This window comes from Nyctereutes procyonoides, unplaced genomic scaffold (genome assembly GCF_905146905.1).
Source record: "Nyctereutes procyonoides isolate TBG_1078 unplaced genomic scaffold, NYPRO_anot_genome, whole genome shotgun sequence".
NCBI lineage: Eukaryota > Metazoa > Chordata > Mammalia > Carnivora > Canidae > Nyctereutes > Nyctereutes procyonoides.
Genome location: NW_026575133.1, coordinates 34,282,746 through 34,307,259, shown reverse-complemented (window position 1 = coordinate 34,307,259; position 24,514 = coordinate 34,282,746). Strand labels below are relative to the sequence as shown.

At 52.8% G+C, this 24,514-nt stretch overlaps 1 protein-coding gene across 5 annotated transcripts in view; it reads left to right on the top strand.

Moving 5' to 3' along the window:
* Positions 1-24,514, top strand: part of SNED1 (sushi, nidogen and EGF like domains 1) — an 81,494-nt gene that overhangs the window by 25,545 nt on the left and 31,435 nt on the right. For all 5 annotated transcript variants that reach the window (XM_055300349.1, XM_055300350.1, XM_055300348.1 and 2 more), the window contains 14 exons: positions 1,508-1,648; positions 2,322-2,484; positions 5,051-5,176; positions 5,389-5,502; positions 7,368-7,481; positions 7,566-7,679; positions 15,295-15,420; positions 15,644-15,748; positions 16,011-16,124; positions 16,673-16,789; positions 17,893-18,009; positions 18,153-18,269; positions 18,408-18,521; positions 18,794-18,967. In XM_055300349.1, the coding sequence (XP_055156324.1) occupies positions 1,508-1,648; positions 2,322-2,484; positions 5,051-5,176; positions 5,389-5,502; positions 7,368-7,481; positions 7,566-7,679; positions 15,295-15,420; positions 15,644-15,748; positions 16,011-16,124; positions 16,673-16,789; positions 17,893-18,009; positions 18,153-18,269; positions 18,408-18,521; positions 18,794-18,967 (1,756 nt within the window). The remainder of the gene's footprint in view (positions 1-1,507; positions 1,649-2,321; positions 2,485-5,050; positions 5,177-5,388; positions 5,503-7,367; positions 7,482-7,565; positions 7,680-15,294; positions 15,421-15,643; positions 15,749-16,010; positions 16,125-16,672; positions 16,790-17,892; positions 18,010-18,152; positions 18,270-18,407; positions 18,522-18,793; positions 18,968-24,514) is intronic.

Here is a 24,514-nt window from a genome sequence, read left to right as displayed (position 1 = left end):
GGGCTGCAAAATGCTTATCCGGGCGACACGGGAACCCCTGGACGGGGACCCACTCGTGAGTCTGGGCTGGAAGCTGGTCCGTAAGGTGGGGGGGGAGGCCAGGAAGGCCCTCCTCCCCGCAGCGCCTCGGAGCAGGCCACCCGGGGAGGGAGGGTGAAGCTCCTCCCCGCACGCTGGACCCCACCAGCGCACCTCCCCGCCGCTTGGCGGTCCCATCAGCCCGCCTCAGGGCCCCGGCGTCCGGCTGTCTCCAGACCGGGAGCACCAGGTTTGCCCCCCCAAGGGGCGCCCTCAGTCTCCCTGTGGTTCACTGCTAAATAAGTAAAGGGCAGAGCCAATGGTGTCCCACCGTGAACACCTGCAGACCAGCCCAGGCGTGGGCGGCACCCACGGCAGGGCACCCAGGGGTGGGCACTGCCGGGCCTCGCCAGCTGGGGGCCGTGCCCGGGCCGGGGCTCCAGGGGGAGGCTGCTGCCCGCAGGGCTCTGGCTTGGCCCTACCGCGTGCTCCTCCCCTGCCGCCGCTGCGCACACAGGGAGGCTCCTCTCCGTCCTTCCGCCTCCTTGGTTGCCAGCGCTGCTGTCCTCTGTCGTCGGCCGGGTGTCGTCGGCCCTGCTGTGATGCGTCTGTTCCCATCACCTCGGCCAACCCCGTCATCTCTTCCGTCTTGCTCCTGCCGACCTGTAGAAGTTCCGCTTGAATTAAGGATACCAACGGCTCCAACTGCCGCCTGGGTCATAAGTACAGTCTCCACTTTGCTGTTGGCCGTGCAGTTGGACCTCAGGGCACTTTTTTACGTGCAGAAGTTTCTGTAGTCAAGTATATAAATCTCCTTCTTGGTTTTTGCAGTTAACAAATGTCACGCTTAAGGTCCTTCCTCGATCGAAGCAGCTCTACAGCCCCCTTAGGTCTTCTTCCTCTACGGCTCTGATGGTTCCATTCACAAACTTACTTGATGCGGGATTTCTTTTCACGAGCGATGGGAAGCTCTAATTTTATCCTTTTTCAGTTTCCTGTTTGTCCCGAGATCACTTCTTAAACAATCCCACCCTTTGCTCAATCTGAAATGACGTCTCATACGTACACTACTCGATAATATCTTCATGGAAGATGACAACATGAAAAACAAAATTCACTAAAACTGCTTTTCCTCGTTGCCTCGTTTTATCTTTCCCTCTTTACATTTTTTGTTTCACACGGGACAGTTTTGTGGATCTGACCCAGTAAGCACTAAGCCCTGTGTCCCTGGCATCGGTGGGTCCTCAGGGCCCTTCAGCATGTCTCACTCGCCAGGTGACAGCTGTCAGGGGTCCTGGCCTATGCCAGGACTAGGGACTAGGGACAGTGGGGCATGAGGTCGAGGCCATTGGTTCAGTGGCAGACGGCTGGCCATCCAATTGGGAAGACAGAGGAGGGGCCAGGGGATGTGGACCGTGCTGAAGGGGGCAGGCCCTTGCAGCACGGACGAGCAAGCGCAGAACCCTGTTCAGACCTCCCTCCTTGGCAGGTCAACACGTTCCAGACCGTGCTTATCACGGACGGCAAGTTCTCCTTCACCATCTTCAACTATGAGTCCATCACGTGGACCACGGGCACACACGCCAGCAGCGGGGGCGACTCCACTGGCCTGGGGGGCATCGCAGCCCAGGTAGGGGCCCGGCTCCCCCCTGCCACAACTGTCATGAGCTCATCAGGCAGGGAGACCCCCCCGCCCCCCCACGACTCTGCAGAGGCCAGTGTGAAGTGTTCTGATGCCAGTCCCAGGCCAGACTCCCAGAAACATCCTCAGGTCAGAGGCACCTTTGTCCTGACCCACACTGCCCTGTCCTCCCGGGGCCAGCTGCAGCCGAGCCAGAAGGGCCCCTGGCTCTGTGCGTGTTAACCATCCTGGGGTCTGGCCTGGCCTGTGGCCCATGGGACCGTGGCCAGCGAATGCTCCCTTGTGATGGGAATGCCCCCGTCTCCTTCCTAGCCATCCACTTTCTTCTGAGCTCACACACCTGCCCCTGGTCCCCCTGGGAGCCAAGAGATTGGGGGGTGAGCCCCTGCAGGTGTGTGTGAGGGGAGCATGCCAGGGTCCAACAAGGTGGGTGGCTGGAGGAATGGCTGGCTGGGGTCAGGTCCTGGCTGGGAGGTTGCTGGTCAGGTCAGGGCCAATGGGGAGGGTGGTACAGATGCCCCCAAACCTGTGAAGCTCCGGGGTTACAAGGCTGACGTCCACAGGACCTCTTCCACCTGGCCACCGCGGGGGAGGTAGGTCTCCGGAAATTTAGCAAGACCTGCAAACCAGCCCGACCTGCCCCCACTCTCCCCACCCGCAGGCCGGCTTCAATGCGGGTGACGGGAGGCGCTACTTCAGCATCCCCGGCTCCCGCACGGCGGACATGGCCGACGTGGAGACCACCACCAACGTGGGCGTGCCCGGGCGCTGGGCGTTCAGAATCGATGATGCCCAGGTGCGCGTGGGGGGCTGCAGCCATACAAGTAAGAGGATGGAGCCAGCGGCTCAGCGCTGTGGGGGCTGGGGTGGCATGACGAGAGCGGGCGGACCCTGGGGGCGGGAGGCCGGGGCTGGGCACTGCTGGGGCTGCAGGGACGCTGGGAGCGGGCAGGCTGCTGGCCAGGAGGGCAAGGCCTCCCGACCCCTCTCCCTCAGCCACGAACCTGGGCAGATACCGGCTCGCCCCCAGCCCTGCCTCTTCCCGGGGAGGCTTTGGGGCCCCAGCTCCATCGAGGAATCTGCCAGAGACCGAGGTTCAGGGCGCAAGGCGGAAGAGCCGGGGCGCCCCTCCTCGGGGCCAGGCGTGGACGCCCTCCGTTCATTCTCTCTCACCTGCATCGGGGCGGGGGGCTGGGGGCGGGGCCGCCGTCCAGTCTCCAGTGTCCCCGGGACCACCTGGAAGGCAGGAGCCCTTTTCACCCTTTCCCCCCATTTGCCAAGTGGTGCTGCTCCGTGGGATTTGGCGCTTGTCTCCTAGCTGGTCTAGCCGGGGCATCTACCCGCCTAGAGGGAGTGGAAGGCTCGGAAGGCGCAGCGCACGGCGGGGGAGTCCATGGGGCGGAGGGTGGTCCCGGCCCCTCTGGCCGTGCGGCCCTGCGGGAAGCCGGACCCTCCTGAAACCTCATGCTTGCAAACGCAGAGGGGGGGTCAAATGCGTGATTTGGCCCTCTGCAGAGTTGACCACAGCCCCGCAAGGGCCACAGTGAGGACAGTGTGGGGACCGTCCTGCGGACTCCACTCCCACCCACGAGGAGACCGGGGCCACGAGAGGGCCCTCTTGTCCACTGCTCGGCTCACCAAATCCCTGAGAGCCAAGCCAGCGGGCGGAGCCCATCCAGATGGCCAGGGAGGGCAGATGTGCACCCCTCCCCGGGCGGGAAGGCTCACCAAGGACTAGGGGTGATGCCTCAGTGAGAGGTGCCCGGGAACCCCAGCCCACCCACTCACGGACTCTGCACTCTGGGAATGCGGGACCCACGGCCGGGGAGCCAGGGAGCCAATCACTTGCGCCTCCCCCAAGGTGGCAGGCAGGACAGCCAAGAATGCAAGCCCCCCAGCAGCCCCAGGCCAGACTTTGCCCACCCGGACTCTGGGCAGCGGTGGTGTGGGGGTGGGGGGGGACACCATTGCGTCTGTGCGGCAGACAGGTCTGGTTGCTGGTCATGTCCCCGCAGCCAGGGACTTGGTTGTGGTTGAGGATCAAGGCAGGAGTGCAGACGCGGGCTGCTGTGAGCAGACACCTGTGCGATGTGCATGCACGTCTGAGCAGGTGGCTGCAGGTGTGGGTGTAGCTGTGGGCTGGCCCGTGCCCCCTACAAAGGCTGCAGGCTGGGAGCCCCTGGGACACGGGATCCCCGGGAGAGGGTCTGGCCAGTCCCCCGCGGATCCCTTCCCACACGACGTGCTTCTCCCGCTATCCCAGGCTTCTGGGGGGAGTGGGTGGAGGAGGCACTGCCGGACCTCCAAACTGGAGCACATGACGCCCCCAGGAGGCCCGCGGCTTCCCCACACGGCTGGCCCAGGAAATGGGGCCCCCACAGTGGCTATGCCAGGAAGGGAGGGTCGGTTCGCCCCTCAGAGGCAGTGCGTCCACATCTGGAAACCCAGCTCCTGAGTAAGGCGGGTCCAGAAACGGCTCACGCTGCAGGGTGTAGCCAGGCGCCTGCCGGCTGAGTGACCGTGTGGCCAAGTCAGTGGAAGGCTATGCAGCAGGATGCCTCTGCCCTGATGGCGCTCTGGGCCACAGGGTCCTTCCCGGAGGGCCCCTGCCCCCTGAGGCCGCGCCAGATCTCCCGGGGCCCTCCCGGTACCAGGAGACCCGAGGCCTTGGGGTGCTCTAGTCACCTGCCAATTGATGCTGCTTAATTGCAAATTTCAGGGGCCTCACTTCTCCGGAGGGGCAGGGCGCCCTGGGCTGAGCTCTTGGGCTGCCCGTCCTGGAGGGCCCAGGCAGGGCACTGGGGGGCCCTCGGGCACTGCTGGACGCACATCCTGGCCAGGAGGCCAGGATGTGAGAAACCCTGACTCCCACGACTCCGAGGCCAGCCCCTGGTTTACACGCGGGGACACCCGGAGGGGCGGCTGGGCGTGCGTGTCCGTAAGCAGTGGTGGCAGCGCTGAGACCAGACTGCATCTCCCCAAGAGGGTCCGAGCGACCGCCGCCCACCACCCCTGGTTCCCACGGGGCCCCCCTCTTCCATGTCTGCGGGCGTCCTGCCCATGAGGCGCACCCACATCTTCCTGTGGCGCTGGGCACCCTTGGGTCTGTGTCTTATTTCCTCAGACAAATGTGGAAGTTGACGGATGAAAGGGATAGGAAGGTGCTGTGGGTATGACGGGCGCTAGGGAAGCCTGCCCTCCTTGGGAAGCCAGAGTCACCGCTCGGGAACCTAAATGTCGGCAGGACATGCAGGGACACTGGGCACCCGAGGAGACGTGGGAAGCTGGCCACGGATGCGGGGCTGCCAGCAGACCGCACGGCAGTCCTCAGAGACGGGCCCTTGGGGTCAGGGGAGGGAAGGGACGGCGCGCTCCTTCCTCTGCCCACAGCATCCGTGTGCCTGGCCCTGCGCCCTTGCCTCAACGGCGGCAAGTGCATTGATGACTGCGTCACAGGCAACCCCTCCTACACCTGCTCCTGCCTCTCAGGCTTCACGGGGAGGAGATGTCACCTAGGTGAGTTTACACTGCAGGCACAGCCGGTGGCCCCAAGGGTCCAAGGTCAAAGGTCTCTGTCCCCATGGTGCGGGTGGCTCCCCGACGGTGAGCACGGGGGCGGGTGCTACAGCTGCCCCTTCTGGGCCGACCACCTCGGAAGCGAGGGATCCAGGCAGATCCTGCCCAACCGGGCTTCCTCCACTGAGGCCCCAGCCTGCCCTGTTTTCCAGACGTGAACGAATGTGCTTCCCACCCATGTCAGAATGGTGGGACCTGCACACATGGTGTCAACAGCTTCAGCTGCCAGTGCCCGGCCAGCTTCGGGGGACCCACCTGTGAGACAGGTAAGAGGACGTGCCCGGGCCTTATGGCCCCACTGGAGGCAGATCGCAACGGTCCCGGCCGACCAGGGAGTGTGGTCAGCCTCATGGGAATGCTGGGTCCACATCCAGAGGGCCTGGCAGTAGGCGTGGGAGCCTGGAGAGGCCCATGGGGGCAGGAGCCCAGACTCTAGAGGAAAGCCCATCTCATGCATGTGGCAGGAGCCCTGACCTCAGCACTCAGGCCTCCTGGGCCCTGGTGTTCAGACCAGGGGTGGCGCCTTAGAACAGGCCAGTGCCCAGTTCCAGCCTGGCCACGGGACATGGATGAGAGCCACCCCCGTGCGATTGGAGCCGTCACTGCCCCCTCAGCTCTGGACTGGCTTGATGGGAATGTGGGGGCTCCCGGGGTGCCGAAGAGCACAGTCCCCATCCCACCCTGTCTGTGCTGCCTGAACCCCCAAGCCCCAGTAGCTCCCAACAGGAGCGGAGGCTGCTTCTCTCCAGCCCCCGGGGTCTCAGCCTTGGCACGGGTTGGGGTCCTTCCTGAGACCCCCAGCTGCACCCCGCTCTGCACCCCCTTCTGAGCATGGCTCTTTGGAAGCAGTGCTGGCAGATTCCCAGCCTCCTGTACCTGCCCCTCAGCCAGCACGTCTCTGGGCCCCCTCGCCCTGGCTGGAGGAAGGTGGGCCCCCGCCGCTGCGCCCGGTCTCACTGTGGGAAGCTGCTAGGGGAGCCCAACAAAGAGAGCCCCGCACACCCGCCCATTCCCCGAGGTACACTGGCTGATGTGTAACCATTGTTGAGAAACATGTACGAGACATCGTTCCATCAAGTGCGTAGAATAACAGTCCTTCCTACAGGAGTGTCTCAATCTAGAAGAACCATTTCTAAGAGCGACTTCTAGCCACAAAAAAATGTTTTAAAGTTGTGCCTCCAGTGTATCTGCACACATCTGGGCCCGGTGAAGCTCCTAGGAAGACCTGGGCCTGGAACCAGTAGCCTTGCGCCTTGGGCTCCTCATGGCCACTACGGTGACACCGAAAGGTCCCAGGTCCCCACCAATGCTCGCTGGTCTCAGGACCCACCTCAGCCCCAGGCCACACAACAGCAGGGACAGGAAGGGACATGTGTGCTGCTCACCTTGAGCACCTCCTCCCCACAGGTGCCCAACCCTGCTCTTTGGTGGAGTCAGGATCCAGGAGAGGGGGGGTGACCTGGTGCTGTGGCCACCAGAGCACCTCCACACGTCCTCTCTCCTTCCTCCCACTGACCCCCATGAGTCCAGGGAGGGCCACATGCTCTGAGGATCCCTTCGGCTCCTATACTGAGAGTTGTTTTGGGGAATGTGCTGTCCCCCCACTCCCCTGGGGGCTCACGGGCCAGCAGCCACCAGGGAGTCTAGCGGCCAGCATCCTGGGTGAAAGTGGCCAGAGGCACGCTCCACCTCAGCTCACTCCCACCTGATGGGGACTGAGTACCTTTGCACCTGGCCCTGCAGCAAGACAGGTCACCTCCCCCACAACGGTGTCACCTCAGGGCCATCCAGGCCCTCCGGCACCTCTGCACACCACATCCCCTTCAAGACCCATCGCAGGCTGTATCCCTCTGCTGGGCCGGGAGCAATCCCTGCAGCCAGTGCTCCAGAATCACACTCTGTGCTGGGAGCTGAGAGCAAGATCCCCCTCACCCCGGCGCCCCCAGCCAGCACACACAGGCCCCTTCCGGCCTGGATCTGCTGAAACAGACCCTATGCGGCCGGGCGCGGGCTGCTGGGTGGGGGCGGCCGGCCAGGCCCCGCGGAGCCTGACACCCTCCCGAGCGGGATCAGCAGGAGACCCCAGGGGCCCAGCCAGAGGTCCGACACCTTCACGCCTCTGTCCTCACAGCACTGTCTCCATGCGATGCCAAGGTGTGCGAGAACGGCGGCCGGTGCCAGGCAGAGCAGGGCTTGGCAGTGTGCCTGTGCCGGGCCGGCTACACGGGCGAGGCCTGCGAGACGGGTGAGGGGCCGGCCCCAGGGGGCGGGAAGGTGCCCGGGAGTCAGAGGCTGGCTCAAGCCAAGCTCCTGCCTCCGCTGCCCCCAGATGTGGACGAATGTGCCTCCGGCCCGTGCCTCAACGGGGGCTCGTGTGTTGACCTCGTGGGGAACTTCACCTGCCTGTGCGCAGAGCCCTTCGAGGGACCTCGCTGCGAGACAGGTACCGGCCCTTGCCCGCAGCCTCCAGTGACAGCGCGGTCACCCGGCCCCTGGCCCTCGCTGAGCAGCTCAGCCCCACTCCTGTCCCGGGGGTCGTCTCCCCAGCCCTGCCCGTGCTGCCCTGTCCCCTGAGCTGCCGCCTGTGCGTGCCTCCTGCTGTCCTCCATCTATAGGATGCGGGCAAGATGGCCACACTCTCAAGGCCCTTCTTCCTGCTCAGGACATTCTGGGCCTTTTAACATCCTCTTTCCTACAACAGACCCCTCGCCGTGGAAGGGAATGAGCCCCATGAGCTGGCAAGAAAACTGACTTTTGTTACATGTGATGAACTCTGCTAGTTTCTATTTCATATTTTAAATGTTGGCGATGACTTGGTAGATCAATTAAAAGACCAACTAGATTTTATTAACCTACAGAATAAATTGAGGTTGTTAACATCTGACATTGCCATGACCGCTAAACGCCTCGCTCAACTGTGCCCAAGATAGCAAAGTCCAGGGCATCAGCAGCTGCTCCCCAGGGAGATGCTCAACACAAGCTGTCAGATTTAGTTTCACTGTAAAAAGTTAAGAAGGAAATTAAATTTTACCCATAAGTAAGATATAGATGGGTGCTGTGCCCTCCATTAGTCTTTGGTCAGAGGGCCACACAGAGGCCAGGCCATGTCCTAAGGAGAGGGTGGGCTCTGCAGTGCAGAGGGGAGGAGGGGAGGGCAGCACCCTCACCTGTTTGGTTGCTTAAAATCACTGTAACGGGTCACAGTTCACCTTGCCCAGATGGTTATCTAAATATCTGTATATTTAACTAAACTCATGTTAGAAAACAGATTAGTATTTTCAAAAGATTTTGCAAAGAAACCACATCTTGTACAGGAAGAAGAATGCAAATGAAAATAAACAACAAGAAACAACAGAACTGATGCTTCCATCCTCAATATAAGCTTATTATTCATATTACAAGGTGCCAGTTTTGACATTCTAACCAGATTCAACAGGAAGTTGGCCAAAATTTGGAGATAATTTCTAAAAATAGTATCCATTCTTCTGCTTCTGGCCAAGAAAGACTGACTGTTCTGGGAATTTCCCTCACCATCAACAACTAAGAAACCAGATAAAATATCTGAAACAGCTGTTTTCAGCCACTGGACAACAGGCATCACAGAACTGCTACCCCTGGGAGGAGGGACCGAAATGAAGTGCTCTCTACCACTGCCCCCAAGTCTGCCTGCAGGAAGTTCCCAGGTCACCGTGCAGCAAGGGGGTCCAGACTCCAGCAGTTCCTCTGAGTCTCTGGGTCACAGAGACAGAGAGACTAGTTTGGTAGCTGCCATTTGTGGGGAGAATTCCAGAAAGGATGGAGTTACTAAAAAGGACTGGGCAGAGTGCAAGGAGCTCTGAAGACCTGCAGAGGCACCCCTGGCCTCTTCAGTCAGCACAGTTGGGGTGAAATCCAGGAGGCTGAGGAAAGAACCACTGGAAGTGCTGAGTCACACAATCCCTGGAACTCAAACAAGGCTGGGAATAATTCTCTTCTCTACAGCCAGAGTACACGCAGAGCTCCTCACACCAACAGCTAAGGCAGAGTAGAGTCCTCAGTACCACCTTGTACTGGGGTACAAGGATACCATCTTGCTGATATGGATAAATAAATGCTGGACCAAAGGCTAATCTGACTTGTCCTAACAAATATAAAGGAAAGTCTGAAAGAATCAAAACAATCCCAAGTAATTTAACCATATACCAGAACCAAATCTGTACTATTTAAAGGCATAAAACAGAATCCAGGGCTTCAAAATACCCAACCAAAAATTATCAGACGTACTAAGAATCAAGAATATATGACCCACGTCCAGGAGAAAAATAGATCAATAGAAACAGATGGCAGAGATGATGAAATTAGCAGATCTGCACGTTTAATCATCTACCGTGAATATGCTCCATGTGCTCAAGACTGTTGAGGAAAAAGGACACAGTGAGAAGTAGAAGAGAGAAAAAAGAAACTTCGAGAGATTAAAAAACATAAAATGTCAATTTAAAAAAATACACTGGGTAGACTAACAACAGGTTAGACACTGTAGAAGGAAAGGTCAGTGAACTTGAAGTCAGAAACAACCCAACAAGCAGCAAAGGAGGTAGAGAGACTGCAACCAAGACCATCTCTTCAGTGACCTGTGGGACATCAGACTGCCTGGTGTGTGTACCTGTAGAGTTCCAGAGGGAGAGAGGGGGCCAGAGGGGCACAGAAAAAGAATGAGGAAATAATAGCCAAATGTTTTCTAAATTTGATGAAAATTAAAATCCGCATATCCGGGATCCCTGGGTGGCGCAGCGGTTAGGCGCCTGCCTTTGGCCCAGGGCGCGATCCTGCAGACCCGAGATCGAATCCCACATCGGGCTCCCGGTGTATGGAGCCTGCTTCTCCCTCTGCCTGTGTCTCTGCCTCTCTCTCTCTCTCTCTCTGTATGACTATCGTAAATAATAAAAAAAAAAAAATCTGCATATCCAAGAAAAGCATGAAGAAAATCACATGAAGCACATCATAAAGTATTGAAAACCCAGTAACAACAACAACAAAAAATCCGAAAAGCAGCCAGAGGGAGAAAACAAAACACAATATATACAGGAAATGAGGATGATAACAGACTTCTCATCAGAAACAATGCAAGCCCAAAGACAGTGCACTATCAACCTTGTAGCATATACACAGGAAAATTAGCTTTCAAAAATTAAGGTGAAATTAAGATATTTTTCAGACAGTGAAAACACAATTATTCATCACCAGCATATCTTATTTTAAAAAAACATTAAAGGAAATTCCTCAGACTGAAGAAAAATGGCACCAGATGAAAATCCAGAACTATACAAATGAATGAAGAGCTCTACATGGTAAATACCTGGGTAAATGTACAGGCCGACCTTATTTATTGCGCTTGACTGATACTGTGTTCTTTACAGATTGAAGCTTTGTGGCACCCCTGCATCAAGTGAGACCAGTGGGGCCATTTTTTCTAATAGCAGTTGTTCACTTTGTATCTCTGTGTCACTTTTTGGTAATTCTGCAATATTTAAAAAAAATTTTTTTAGATTTTATTGATTTATTCGTGAGAGACACAGAAAGAGAGAGGCAGAGGGAGAAGCAGGCTCCCTGCGGGGAACCCCATGTGGGACTCAATCCCGAGCCCCAGGGTCACGCCCTGAGCTGAAGGAAGACGCTCAACTGCTGAGCCACCCAGGCATTCCTATTTCAAAGTTTTAAATTATGGTTCTATTTGTTATGGTGATCTGTGGTCAGTGATTACAACTCACTAAATCTCAGATAATGGTTACCAATTTTTAGCAAAGTGTTTTTTAATTAAGGTGTACACATTTTCTTAGACATGATGCTATTACACACTTAATAGACTCCAGTGTAGTGTTAACATAACTTTTATAGGCACTGGGAAACCAGAAAATTCATTTGACTCATTTTATTGCCATATCCGCTGTATTACAGTGGTCTGGAACCAAACCCACAATATCTCCAAGGTATGCCTGTAAAATGCTTTTCTTCTTACTTTATCTCTTTAAAGTTAATTTTAACACAAAAAATAACAATATGTTATGGGGTTTATAACATTTATAGAAATAAAATGTATGACCTCAATAGCTTAAAGCAGAATGTGCAAGCTTTTTCTGCAAAGGGCTAGATATTAATATTTTTGGCTTTTTTTCAAGATTTTATTTATTCATGAGAGACACAGAGAGAGAGGCAGAGACACAGGCAGAGGGAGAAGCAGGCTTCCTGTGGGGAGCTTGATGTGGGACTTGATCCCCAGACCCCGGGATCACGCCCTGAGCCGAAGGCAGATGCTCAACTGCTGAGCCCCCCAGGCGTCTCAATATTTTTGGCTTTATGAGCCATGTGATTACAGACATTCACCTCTGCCAGTGCAATGCCAAAGCAACCAGCCATAGATTGGGTATGGATGTGCTCCAATGAAACTTTATTTTTTAAAATGCGTGTGGCAGGCAAGGTTTGGTCTGCAAGCCATAGTTTATCAACGTCTAGCATAAAGGATAGGAAGAGAGAGATGGGAATAATGTAGTGATGTCCTTACATTATATATGAAATGGTATAATATCGTTTGAAGGTAGACTACAATAAGTTAAAGATACACATTATGAACCCAGAGGAACAAATAAAAATAATAATGAAGAGTCATAGCCAATAAACCAGAGGTGGAAATAAAATGGAATCCTGAAAACACTCCATCCAGAAGGCAGGAAAAGAAGGAAAAAGGAATAAAGAATAATTGGGACAGATGATAACCAAGAGCAACATGGTAGGTTTAATTATCCTGATAGTTACATTAACATGTGAAATGGTTGAACATACCAATTAAAAGGCAGATATTGTATAACTGAATTGAAAAGCAAGACCCAACTATAAACTGTCTACAAGAAACCTACTCTAAACATAAAGACACAGATAAGTTGAAAATAATTTGAAAATTGGAATGGGTTTCTGGTTTTGGGTAAGATAGAGTAAGCATACCGTCCCTACCTTGTGTTTCCCACTAAATGCAGCCATAAATCCTGGACAGAAGGCATGGAGTAGCTATCTGAGGACTCTGAAAAATAAATAGTAGGTGGATTGGGGAAGATGACCAAGCTTCAAAGCACCACAGAACCAGTGGTGAGTTCACCATTTTCTTCCTCCAGTGTCCCCCCTGCCTGGACTCAAAGCAGCTCCCAGATCAGAAGTGAGCATCAGATGGATGGAAAGAGCTCCAAAAGCAGCCACTAGTCAGTCTCAAGAAGCAGGACCAACAGTAGCAGCAAAGGTGGGGGGGGGGGGAAGGTCCCTGAGGGGCCCAAACTGACCAGAGGAAGCTTCCTCTCCAGTTGGAGGTCCTATGGCTCCACAGAGCTGGGCAACTCCCATTGTTTCTCCTCCTCTCTGTCCATCCACTACCTGGCCCAGACATGAGTGCACTCACAGGAACAAACTAGTGGTGTGAAGCAATAAAAGCCCCAGCTCTCTTGCCAGAGGACTGAAAAGGCCAGCCCAGAGCACTGGAAACTATGGGGAGGTGGCAGAGAGGGGGATCTCAGGGCCACAACCCTACAATCATCTGTGATCTCCTGAGTTCCCTACATTGGGCATTGTAATCTGATCCAAAATAGTAAAAACAATACCACTTATAATAGCTTCCCCCCAAACTGAAAGACTTAGGTATAAATCTAACAAAACATGTACAGGACCTGTCTGCTGATCTGAGTAAACGGAAGGACATCCCACGTTCATGGACTGGAAGACTCAACATAGTAAATATGTCAGCTCTCCCCAGATTGATCAGTAGATTTAATACAATTCCAATCAAAGTTTCAACAGAGTTTTCTGTAGCTTTGGACAAGCTGGTTCTAAAATTTATATGCAAAGGCAAAGGAATTGAGATAGCCAAAACAATTTTAAAAAATTAACTTTTGAGGAATCACACTACTTAGTGTTAAGACTTACTATACAGCCACAGTGATCAAGCCCCTGTGGGATTGGCAAAGGGACGGGTGCATACATACGTGGAACAGCAGAGAGGATCCAGAATTAGACCCACACAAATACAGCCAGGTTTGTTTTTTTTTTTAAGGTGTGAAAGCAATTCAGTGGAGAAAGGATGATCTTTTCAACAAATGGTATTGGGACCGTCAGACAGTCTCATGTACAGACTGAGCTTCAACTTCAGCCTCACACCCTGAACAAGGTTAGGTCAGAACGAACCAGAGACCTGAATGGAAAACATAAAACCACAGCATTCTTGGAAGAAAACATGGGAGAAAAACCTGTGTGACCTGCGGCTACAGGAACAGTGCTTAGATAAGACAGGAAAGCACTCTCCAGCAAACGAAAACAGAAGGAGTGGGCCTCATCAGAAGGACACACGCAGCTCTGGGAAAGACACGGTCAGGAGGACGCGAAGACAGGCTGCGTGCTTCCAGAGGTCCTGCAAGCACTCCCGTCTGACAAAGGGCTGGCCTCTGGAACACATAACGAACTCTCCACGCTCAACTGTCAGAAACCAACCAACCAAAGCACAGACAAAAGATCTAAACAGACACATAACCAGAAAGGCTATCTGGGAGGCAAAGAAGCAGATGAACAAATGCAGTCATCTGTCATTATCGTTAGCCACTGGTGAGTTGCAAATTAAAGCCACGGTGAGAAAGCACCACATACCTACCAGACTGGCTAAAATAAAAAGTGCTGACTGGTGAGGACACAGAGCCGTGGGAACACTCACATATTTTTGGTGGTGATGCCAGATGGTTTAGCCACTGTGAAAACAGCTTGGCAGCTTTGCATAAAGTTAAACATACACTTCTGATATGGTCCAGCAATCCCATTCCTAGCTATTAACCCTACAGAAATGACAGCTTCTATTCTACTCACGAAATGCACAAATGTATGCAGCACGCCTGTGCACAGCCACCAAACCTAAGAACGCAAGCGTCCTTCCCTGCTGGTGGGACGCGTGACTGCCAATCACACAACTGAGATGGATCCTGGAGGCCTTCTGCTGAGTGACCGAACCAGCCTCAAGGATCACATGCCGTTCGTGTGTAATCTCCCACTTCTGGTGTTCTTAAAGCAACAAAGCTGCGGTGATGAACGGGTCAGTAGTTGCCAGGGATGCAGGAGGGGAGGGAGCCTGTGGCCCTGAAAAGATACAGGGGAGTATTTGTGGTAATGGAATGTTCTGTGTCCTGACTGGTGGGGGCAGCACAAATCTATTCTATGTTAAAATTCACAGAAGTGGACAGCGAGCAAAAGTCGATTTTGCCATGTGTTATTTAAAAGATAAATCCTGAACCACATGAAGAAATCAAACACCTAAACAATGAAATGGAATAGGTTGACAAACACCGACCGAGAGAAGTCAGAGCGGTTATACTCACAGCAAACTGATTAAACTCTAGAATAAGGAATACTGCCAGGAACAGAGGGGTCTTTTATGACGAAGGTGAAGTCACCAAACAGGCACGGCAGTTCTGATGTACGTGCACCTATGAACATGCATCAAAATGCATGCAGGGAAAGCAGGCAGAAATAGATCTGTGGCTGCAGGCGGTAGTTCCAACCCGGCGCTCTCATCACGGGAATCAGTAGGGACCTCCAAGACGCAAGCAGCACCATCAGCCTAAGTGACACAGCCACATCCTTTCCAAGGTCGCATGGAGCACCCACCATGACAGACCATCCTGTAGGACATAAAATAAAGCTCAATCGGTTGAAGGGACTGTATCCCCTGATTATAGTAGTTAACCTGGAAATCCACAAAAACTGTATCTGGAAAACCCCAACCATGGTACCAACATAGATGCTGGATTAGAAGCACTTGTTTGGAGGCCCCTGGTCTTAGCTGGGCCCTCTGGTGCACACCGTGGGGTCTCCATCCTTTTGCTTTGCCTTCTGCTCCACAGAAGGGGCTCAGATGGTGAGGGGCAGCTAGAAATCAGTTTCCAAATAGTGGGCCTCGGGCTTAACATCGCACTCGCATGCAGAACTGAGTGCTGTGGGGCCTGGGTGAGGAGCCCCATGCCCTCTGGAGCAGCCTCTGGTGACTTCTGTGTTTCTTGCAGGAAGCCACCCAGTGCCAGAGGCCTGCCTCTCAGCCCCGTGCCAGAATGGGGGCACCTGCGTGGACGCAGATGAGGGCTACGTGTGCGAGTGCCCCCAGGGCTTCACCGGCCCCGACTGCAGGGAGAGTGAGTCTGGGCTGGGGCTGCCAGAGCAGCGGTCCAGGGCAGGACCCTCCGGTGGGTGGTGCGTACAGAAGGCAGCTGGGGGTGTGTGGTGGGGGGAAGAGAGAGAGCGTGTGTGCACAGCCGTGTTCATGTGATGGTAGCCGGGAGCAGGGCAGGGTCAGCAGCAGGAGGGCCCTGATGCTCCACACCCCACATCGGAGCTCCCCCCGTCGGTCTACGGCAGGAACCCCTGACCACTGTGAGTGCCGTAACGGTGGCAGATGCCTGGGTGCCAACACTACCCTCTGCCAGTGCCCCCCAGGCTTCTTTGGGCTCCTCTGTGAATTTGGTAAGTGCCCAGGGCTGCAGTGGGGCACGCTTCCCGCCCTGCCCCTGAAAATCCCCAGACCAGAGGAGAGGTGGTGGCTTGGGTCTGGGCCCAAACCGTAGATGCAGACCCTTAACCAGCGGTCCCGTGATCCCCCACTCCCACCCCAGGAGGGGGCTGGCCACAAGAGTGCCTGAACCCGGCCACCCTGGCGGGGCCGCCTGATGCTTCTCAAGGACGAGAAGTCCCCAGGAAGGCAAACAGGCCTCTTCCTTCTCTGCAGAAGTCACAGCCACGCCTTGCAACATGAACACCCAGTGCCCCGACGGGGGCTACTGCATGGAGTACGGTGGGAGCTACCTCTGCGTCTGCCACACTGACCACAACGCCAGCCACCGTGAGTGTGGGGGCGGGGAAGCTGTGGGCACAGGCCTGCGCAGAAGCCAGGGAGGGCGTTAGGAGGAGAACACAGGGGCAAAGCACGCAGAGGTGTGGGCTGCCCCACGGGCCCTCAAGAGCCCCCGCGGGTGGTGCGCCTGTCCTGGGGTCGTCCTCTGTAATGCGGGCTGTCCACCCCTCCGCCGCAGGAGCTCACAGCTGGGAAAGCACCTCTGGACATGTTCAAGCTCTCCCCTAAGCTCCTAGCTTCACACATGTCTAAGTCTGCGTGACTAAATATTTACGACTGTGTATTTGTGAGTGTGCATTACATTATGTATAATACACTGGTGATGGAGGTGCTGGTACCAAGACCCCCGGGCACTACGGCTCAGTCCTAGCTCATAGGAGAGGCAGGATGAAGTCTGGAAAAATTGAGAATAAAAGAATTTCCAGGAAGGGCCTTAGAGCCTGGTGTGAAGAATCAAGGACCCCCCCCCCAGAGTATATTTTAAGGGGCCTTGGTTCCCGCTGAGATGTCAGGGTGACCACCCTCTGCCCCCGCAGCACTGCCGTCACCCTGCGACTCAGACCCCTGCTTCAACGGAGGCTCCTGTGACGCCCATGAGGACACCTACACTTGCGAGTGCCCCCGAGGGTTCCATGGCAGGCACTGCGAGAAAGGTGGGTGGCAGGGCAGGGGAGGGCGGGGCAGGGCAGAGAGGGCCCGCTCACCCTGACAGCTGGCCGCCCAGCTTCTGCGTATGGTGCCAGCGTGGCCTCCGCCCCCACGAGCTGCTTGTCTTGCTAGTGCTGCTGCTCTGTGGCCTCCTGGGCACCACTCGGTTTTCCTCAGAACAGGCTTCATTTCCCGCTCAGCGTTTTCCCAAATGGATTTTATCGAGTCCTTGATCTTCAAAATACTCGTTAGGACCTCATCAGATGTAACTGAACTTGGCGAAAGTCAGCATGTCACGCACACACCCTCGCGGACTTTCGCCCCGGGAACGCGGCTCCCACGCTCCGACGCGGGGCTCAGGGCGGGCAGCGGCACCCCTCCCGCAGGGCCTGGCCTGGAGCTCAGCCCCTGGGCCGCCCACGGCCCCTGGACCCCACGCTCCTCTGGGAACCTGGAAGGGGCCCCAAGGGCAGGTCCCTGCTGCCGTTCCCCGGAACCCCCCGCCCCCTCATCTCCACCCCGCAGGAGGAGGAGAGGGTTTCCAAAGAGAAGCCCTGCTGCTTGGTTCCCTCCACCTGCGGCCGAGGTCCTGCGTCTTCAACAAAGGCACCCAAAGCAGGGACCCGGAGTGGCTGCTCGGGGTGGGGGGGCTGGAACTTGGACCCACAGCCTGCGAGGCCCTGCAGGGTGGGGGCATGGGGAGGCGCCCTCCTGCTCAGAGATGTCCAGGAGGCTGAGGGGCCGAAGCCCCCCGTGGGCCTGTGAAGGCGCCAGTCCTCAGCATGGAGGGGCACACCAGCCGCTCCGCACGGGCCTTTAAATGTGCTCCTCAAGCACGAGCACGTGACCCCCAGGGCCCTGGGAAGATGCACCGATGCCACAGGGGCACAGAAACCTCGAAGAGGCTCCCTGCCATGCAGGAAGGAGGGCTCGGTGTCTGCTGCACCCGGAAGGGCTCCCGGGTCCCCAGGGCCTGGGGCAGACAGGGATGAGTGGCCAGAGGGCCCCGCGGGCTGAGAAGACGGGAGTAGGGTGTCACGGGTGCCCCAGGGCCGGGAGGCAGGCCCTGTTCACCCGCTCCTGTCTCCCCCTGTCCTTGTTCCCACAGCCCGGCCACGCCTGTGCAGCTCGGGACCCTGCCGGAACGGGGGCACGTGCAGGGAGGCGGGCAGCGAGTACCACTGCAGCTGCCCCTACCGCTTCACCGGGAGGCACTGCGAGATCGGTGCGGCCCCCCGCCGCCGGCGTCTGCTTGTCTCCAGCACCCCCAGAGGGCGCACCAGCTGCGGGACCTTGGATCAGGGGAGGAGCCCTGGGTGGTGGGTGTGTGCGTGACACCTGACTTTCACGGGGGCCTTTTGTTTCCAGGGAAGCCAGACTCCTGTGCCTCGGGCCCCTGTCACAACGGCGGCACCTGCTTCCACTACATTGGCAAATACAAGTGTGACTGTCCCCCAGGCTTCTCTGGGCGACACTGCGAGATAGGTAAGGTGGGCTGGGGCCGGTGGGCTGGACCAGGTGGGCAGGAGTGGCCCTGCTTCGGAAGAGTGGAAGGCAGAGTTCCCACGAAGCCTGGAGGTCTTCAGGGAGGACACAGCCACGGTGACCCCTTGTGTCCTATAGCCCCCTCCCCCTGCTTCCGGAGCCCCTGCATGAATGGGGGCACCTGTGAGGACCTGGGCACAGATTTCTCCTGCCGCTGCCGATCAGGGTACACAGGACGCCGGTGCCAGGCAGGTGAGAGGGCTGGGCGCTGGGGTGGAGGGCACTTCTTCCTAATCCCAGGAGAGCAGAGCGGGGCCAGACAGGGAGCTGAACGGAGGGAGGGGAAAGGAGGAGAAAACCGATGCGCAGCCAGGCCTGGAAGTCAGGGCACTTTCATCCTGGGAGGGCTGTGCAGGGAGCAGGGGTCGCAGGCTCTGCAGCCTGGCGGGGCAGAGGGCAGCCCCGAGGGAGGGGCCCCAGGCAGGCGCCTCTCAGCGCTGGACAGGGCTTCTGTGTCCTTGCAGAGGTGGACTGTGGCCCCCCAGCGGAGGTGAAACATGCCACGCTGCGCTTCAACGGCACTCGGCTGGGCTCGGTGGCCCTGTACAAGTGTGACCAAGGCTACAGCCTGAGCTCTCCCAACCCCGTCCGCATCTGCCAGCCACAGGGCGTCTGGAGTGAACCTCCACAGTGCCACGGTGATCTGCAGGCCCTCTGGGACAGGGCGGGTGGGGAGGCGGGCAGAGCCTGTGGGGTGCACACCCTCCTCACTAGGGCCACTCAGAGGAGCATCGGGGCTGCAGTTCTGACCCTGGCCCTCCCCCGGTCCCCTTCAAAGTGAGGCCATGACCCTGTAATGAAGGTGGTGAGGGCTAGTGCCAGCTCCGTTCTGGACTGTCCTCAGAGTGGGGCATCCAGCCCACATGCCCACCCTGCAGATGAAGCAGCAGAGGCCAGAAGGCAGCCCAAGGGCACGGTCCTCAAGAGGCAGAGCAGGATGCAGGGCCTGTCCCTGGCCCCCAGTCCCACCCACACCCAGGGAAGCAGACTCTTGATTTGCACAAGGCCTCCAGAAGCCCCGTAGCCCTTTGAGGATGCTGCTTCAGAGAGCATTGCCTCAGGCTCCCATGTGTGCCAGGTGTGTGGCCTGAGGCAGGGCCCCCTCTGACTGATGCCCCTGCAGTCGCAGGGCCACCGACACAACTGTAGACATACTGCAAGAAGCCTAAGCGTCCATAAGTCTGTTCACCAGAAAATCTGTGTGATGTTAACACATTTTTCACAAAACAAGGATTTTTAAACCAAGTAGCTCAGGGACCCTGAAAGCACCCAGAGATGGGTGGGGCACATAATGCTGCTCTGTCCCATACCCTGCAAAGCCCGAGTTGTGCGGCCCTACACAGGTGAGGAATTCTGATTCTGGAAGACAGGTGGGGGCTGCCCAGCCCCGGTGTCTTTCATGCCCTCCAATCTACCCAAGCCCACCCCTTTCCAAGGATAGTAATAATAACATCCAAACAATATATACTATTGGGAACAGAAGTATAGAAGGAGGGTGAGCATATAAATAAGCATGACAGATAGATGGTAGGAAACATGGCACTGGTCATAAAAAACAGGGTCAATAAATCATTTTTAACAGAAGAGAGGAAAAGAGGACTGAAAAACTAGAACAGTTAAAATAACAGACACAATTTATAAATGGATATAGGTGAAGGCTAAGTTAATGAGCTAAAGACCAGTTTGAAGAATCTTCCCACAAAGAAGCAGAGAGGTGTGTGTGAATGAAACGTACGCACAGTGCAGGATAGAAGTAGGAATGCCAACACTGGGGTAACAGGAGTCCGAGATGAGAGAAAAATAAAAACAGAATGAAATGTCTGAGGCACTGTGGAGCTCAGTTCCCAGGACAGATAAAGCACCATAGGTTGAAAGGGTCCCAGAACATCAAACAAGAGAAAAGAGGAACATTAGCACATTATAGCAAAATTTAAGGCTATCGGAGACCAACAAAGAAATTCTTAAACTGTCTAGGGAAAAAAGGAACAAGAATCTTCAAAGGAAAAAGAATCCCATTGGCACCAGACTTCTCAACAGTGACATCAGATGTAAGGTAGTGAAATGACAGATGTTAAATACTGAGGAGACCCATTCAGTGAGAATGCAGACAGTCACAGAACACCATCACTCTCACCGTAACATCAAGGAAAATCATATCATTTAATCTATCAGATTGCTGAGTGTGCCCTTCCTCGGCGAGAAAAACTGATGGCTGCTGTCAACCCAGGAGCAAATCCACTGTGGACAGAGCACTTTGAGTACTTCCAGAAATCCAGCTAAGCTTTTGATGATTATGTGAGCAAGCGTGATGGGCTGGAGTGCGGAGCAAGAGCTCAGCACCCACCAATTCTCCCCCAAAGGATTTTTACTAAGTGCAGGGGGAGCCAGGGGCTGGACTGGAAAGCAAAGAGATTTCATACCCTCACAAGGCTGAGATTCCCCAGTCCGCCCAGGGGAGAGGTCTGTTCCAACCATCAAGCATCTAAAACCAATCACGAATTAGCACTAATGAGCACTGCACACCAGGCCCAGCCCAGCTCACCTCCAGATGATATCAGAGAACAGCTGCTCAGGTTAGTTGCCTGACACAGAGTAGAGCATGCCCATCCGAGGGGTAGGTATGTTCTACTTTGGTCTCTGTTCTTGTATACAGTGTGTCCCAAGGAGCAAGAAATTATAACATATAATCTCAAGAAGAAACAGTCAATAGAAACAGACCTACAGATGACCCGCATGTTTGGATTAGCTGATAAGGACTTTAAAATAGCCATTATATATATGTTAAAGAGAAGCCAAATGAATGAGAGAATAGAAAATTTGAACAGAGGAAAGAAGATTTTTTAAAATAACAAAATAGAAAAACGACATCTAAAATGAAGAGGAAATTGGATAGGCTTGTCAATAAAATGGGATACAACAGAAGAAAACGTCACAGAACTCAAGGACAACTCAACAAAATTACTCAAAGATCAGAAAGAAGAAATGGATGACAAATTATTTATGAATGAATTTTTAAAAACAATGGAGCAAAAGAAATCTGTGGAAAATATCAAACAAACAAGCACATAATTGGAGTCCCAGAAAGAGAGGGCACAATAGGCAAAAGAAACATTTAAAGAGATAATGATTATTTTCTAAAAATGAAGAAATAAATCAACCCACAAATCCAAGAAGCTCAGTAAATACCAAGCCAGATAAATATTGAAGTAAATAAACTTAAGACCTAAAAATTTTTAACCAGTCCAATTATTCAAATGTGAGACATAATAAAAAATACGCTTTTGCAAACACAGCTTCAGAGATTTATCAAAAAATGGTCTTTTTTTGGAGATAATATTTGAATAGTAACATAAAACTAGAACATTCCTGGGGTGTACGGGTAGCTCAGTGGTTGAGTGTCTGCCTTCGGCTCAGGGCATGATCCTGGAGTTCCAGGATTTAGTCTTGCATTGGGCTCCCTGCATGGAGCCTGCTTCTCCCTCTGCCTGTGTCTCTGCCTCTTTCTCTGTGTCTCTCATGAATAAGTAAAATCTTTTTTAAAAACCTAGAATATTCTGTAAGCAATAAGAGAAGGGAGAATTATTAAATATTGTAGGAAAGTTTGTAACTCTCTAAAAGGAGAGAAAAAAACACAGAAAAAATGTGGCAGTTAAGATTATGATAGGAAAAAAAAAAGATTATGATAGAAAAATGCAGACAAATATAAATGAGCTAAATTCTCCAAGTAAAAGACAGATTGCCAGATTTATTACAAAACAAAACAAGCTAGGGACACCTGGGTGGCTCTCAGTTGGTTAAGCATCCAACTCTTGGTTTTGACTCTGGTTGTGATCTCAGGGTTGTGAGAGTAAGCCCCACGTCAGGCTCCACACTCATGGGGGAGTCTGCTTGAGATTCTATCTCTCCAAATCCCTCTGCCCCCCTCCCTCCCTCTCCTTAAAATAAATAAATAAGTCTTAAAAAAAAAAGCTATCCTCTCTTAAAAGAAATATTCCTAAATGATAAGAACATAAAAAGACAAAGTAAAACTATGGAAAAAATATCAGGTGAATACAGATCAAAATAAAGCTGGTTTAGTTGCACTATTATCAGCCAAAACAGACTGTACGATGGAAAGCATCATTAAGGATGAGAGGGTCTCTTTCAATGATAATTAATTCAATTCACCAAGAAGATCATTATAAACATTCAAGCATCTAATACAAAAATGTAAATATATATAAAACAAAAATTAACAGACTACAGGAAGAAACTAACAGATTTGCCATTATACTAGGAAATTCTGAGCCACCTCTCTCTTTTTTTAAGAAAAGATTTTATTAAAAAAAAGATTTTATTTATTCACTCATGAGAGAGAGAGAGAGAGAGAGGCACAGACACAGGCAGAGGGAGAAGCAGGCTCCATGCAGGGAGCCCGACGTGAGCCACCTCTCAATTCAGGTTAAGAAGAAAAAAAAATCACAAAAAGATTTGAAAAATGCAACTAACAATTTAAACTAATTTATTCTCTGAACACACAGAAAAAACCAAAGTTATTAAGAACAGGAAGATAAATTTTAAATCTTCATCTTTAGTTATTTTTAAAGATACTTTGAAATAGCTTATGGATCAAAGAAGAAATATGAATACGACAAATTTTTAAATGAATGTTAATGATTATTTTCTATATAAAAACTTGTGTGATATAGCAAAAGCAGTGCTTCATGGGAACTTTAAGTACATAGTTGGAAAAATTCAAAAATTAATGAATTAAATGTCTGAGTTCAGATGCTAGGAAAAGAAAAACTACCAATACAAAGAAAGTAGAAAGAAAAAGGCAACACAAATAAGAGCCATAATTAACAAAACATACATTAAAAGTACAGAGAACACCAAAATTAGTTCTTTGAAAAGCCTATGGAAAGCGACAAACATATATCAACTGATCAAGAAAAATAAAGGGCACAAATAAAAAGCCTTATAAATTAAAAAGGGTGACATAGCCACAGATATAGCAGAGATTAAAAAGATAATGAGAATACTATCAACTAATCTATACAAGTAAATTCGAAACCTTAGGAGAAATGGACATAATACTCGCAGAAAAATATAACTTACCAAAAATGACTCAAGGAAATTTAGAAAGCCTACACAATCCTATAAATGTCTAAAGGAATTGAAGCAGTAGTTAAAGCACTTTTCCCCAGAAAGAAACTCCAGGACCAATGTTACAGGTAAATTCTACCCATTGCCAAGAAACAGATCATTGTAGCATTATACAGGCTCTTCCAAAGAATAGAAAATAAAGAATATGTGCCAAACTATTCTGTGAGGCTGGTATAACCTTGGTACCAACACCAGATATGGACAGTTGGAGAAAGTAAAATTACGGATGTGTTAAACATGAGTATAGATGCAGAAATTCAATGGTCTGTAAAGACTATATATACCAATATCAAGCTAAATTGTTGCAAGAATAGTTTGATATTAGGAAAACCTGCTGTATTAACCAATTGAAGGAGAAAACGCATATAATTATCTCAATAAATGAATAAGTATTTGACAAAATTTATACCCTTTGTGAAATAAATTCTCACCAAATTAGGAATGAAAACGTACTTCCTTACCGGATAAAAATAACATCACACATACATACACATGCACATACACATATCTAGTACCATGTGGTATAAAATATATCGGATTTATTGGAGGAAAAATTTAAAAGGGAGAACTAGCAGAGCCCACATAATCCCTGAAGGATGCATCATCCCACAGAGAGGTGTGCTTTAGGCCAGGCAGCGCCAGACTAGTCACACTTTGTGTAGCCAAGCAATAACACTTCACACATTTATAGAGAAAGTACAGGCTACATCAAGAGAGCTGTGGAACAATGAGTCTCCGGATCCTTGTAATATGGAGACAGGGTCTGGAATTCAAAGCCTGTGCTTCTGTGGATCTGACTCAGTCATGCTGAGCTACCAACAGTGGGGAGGAAATCAGCCTCTGAGGCAGTTTTACTGTGCGCCTCTACTCAAACTTCAAATAAATATTATCCTAAACAGAAAGACATTCCTCTTAAAACTGGGGACAAGCAGGAGAGCCTGAGTGGCTCAGCTGGTTAAGAGCCCAATTCTTGATTTTAGATCAGGTCACGACCTCAGGGTTGTGATATCAAGCCCCATGTTGGGCTCCACACTGGGGCA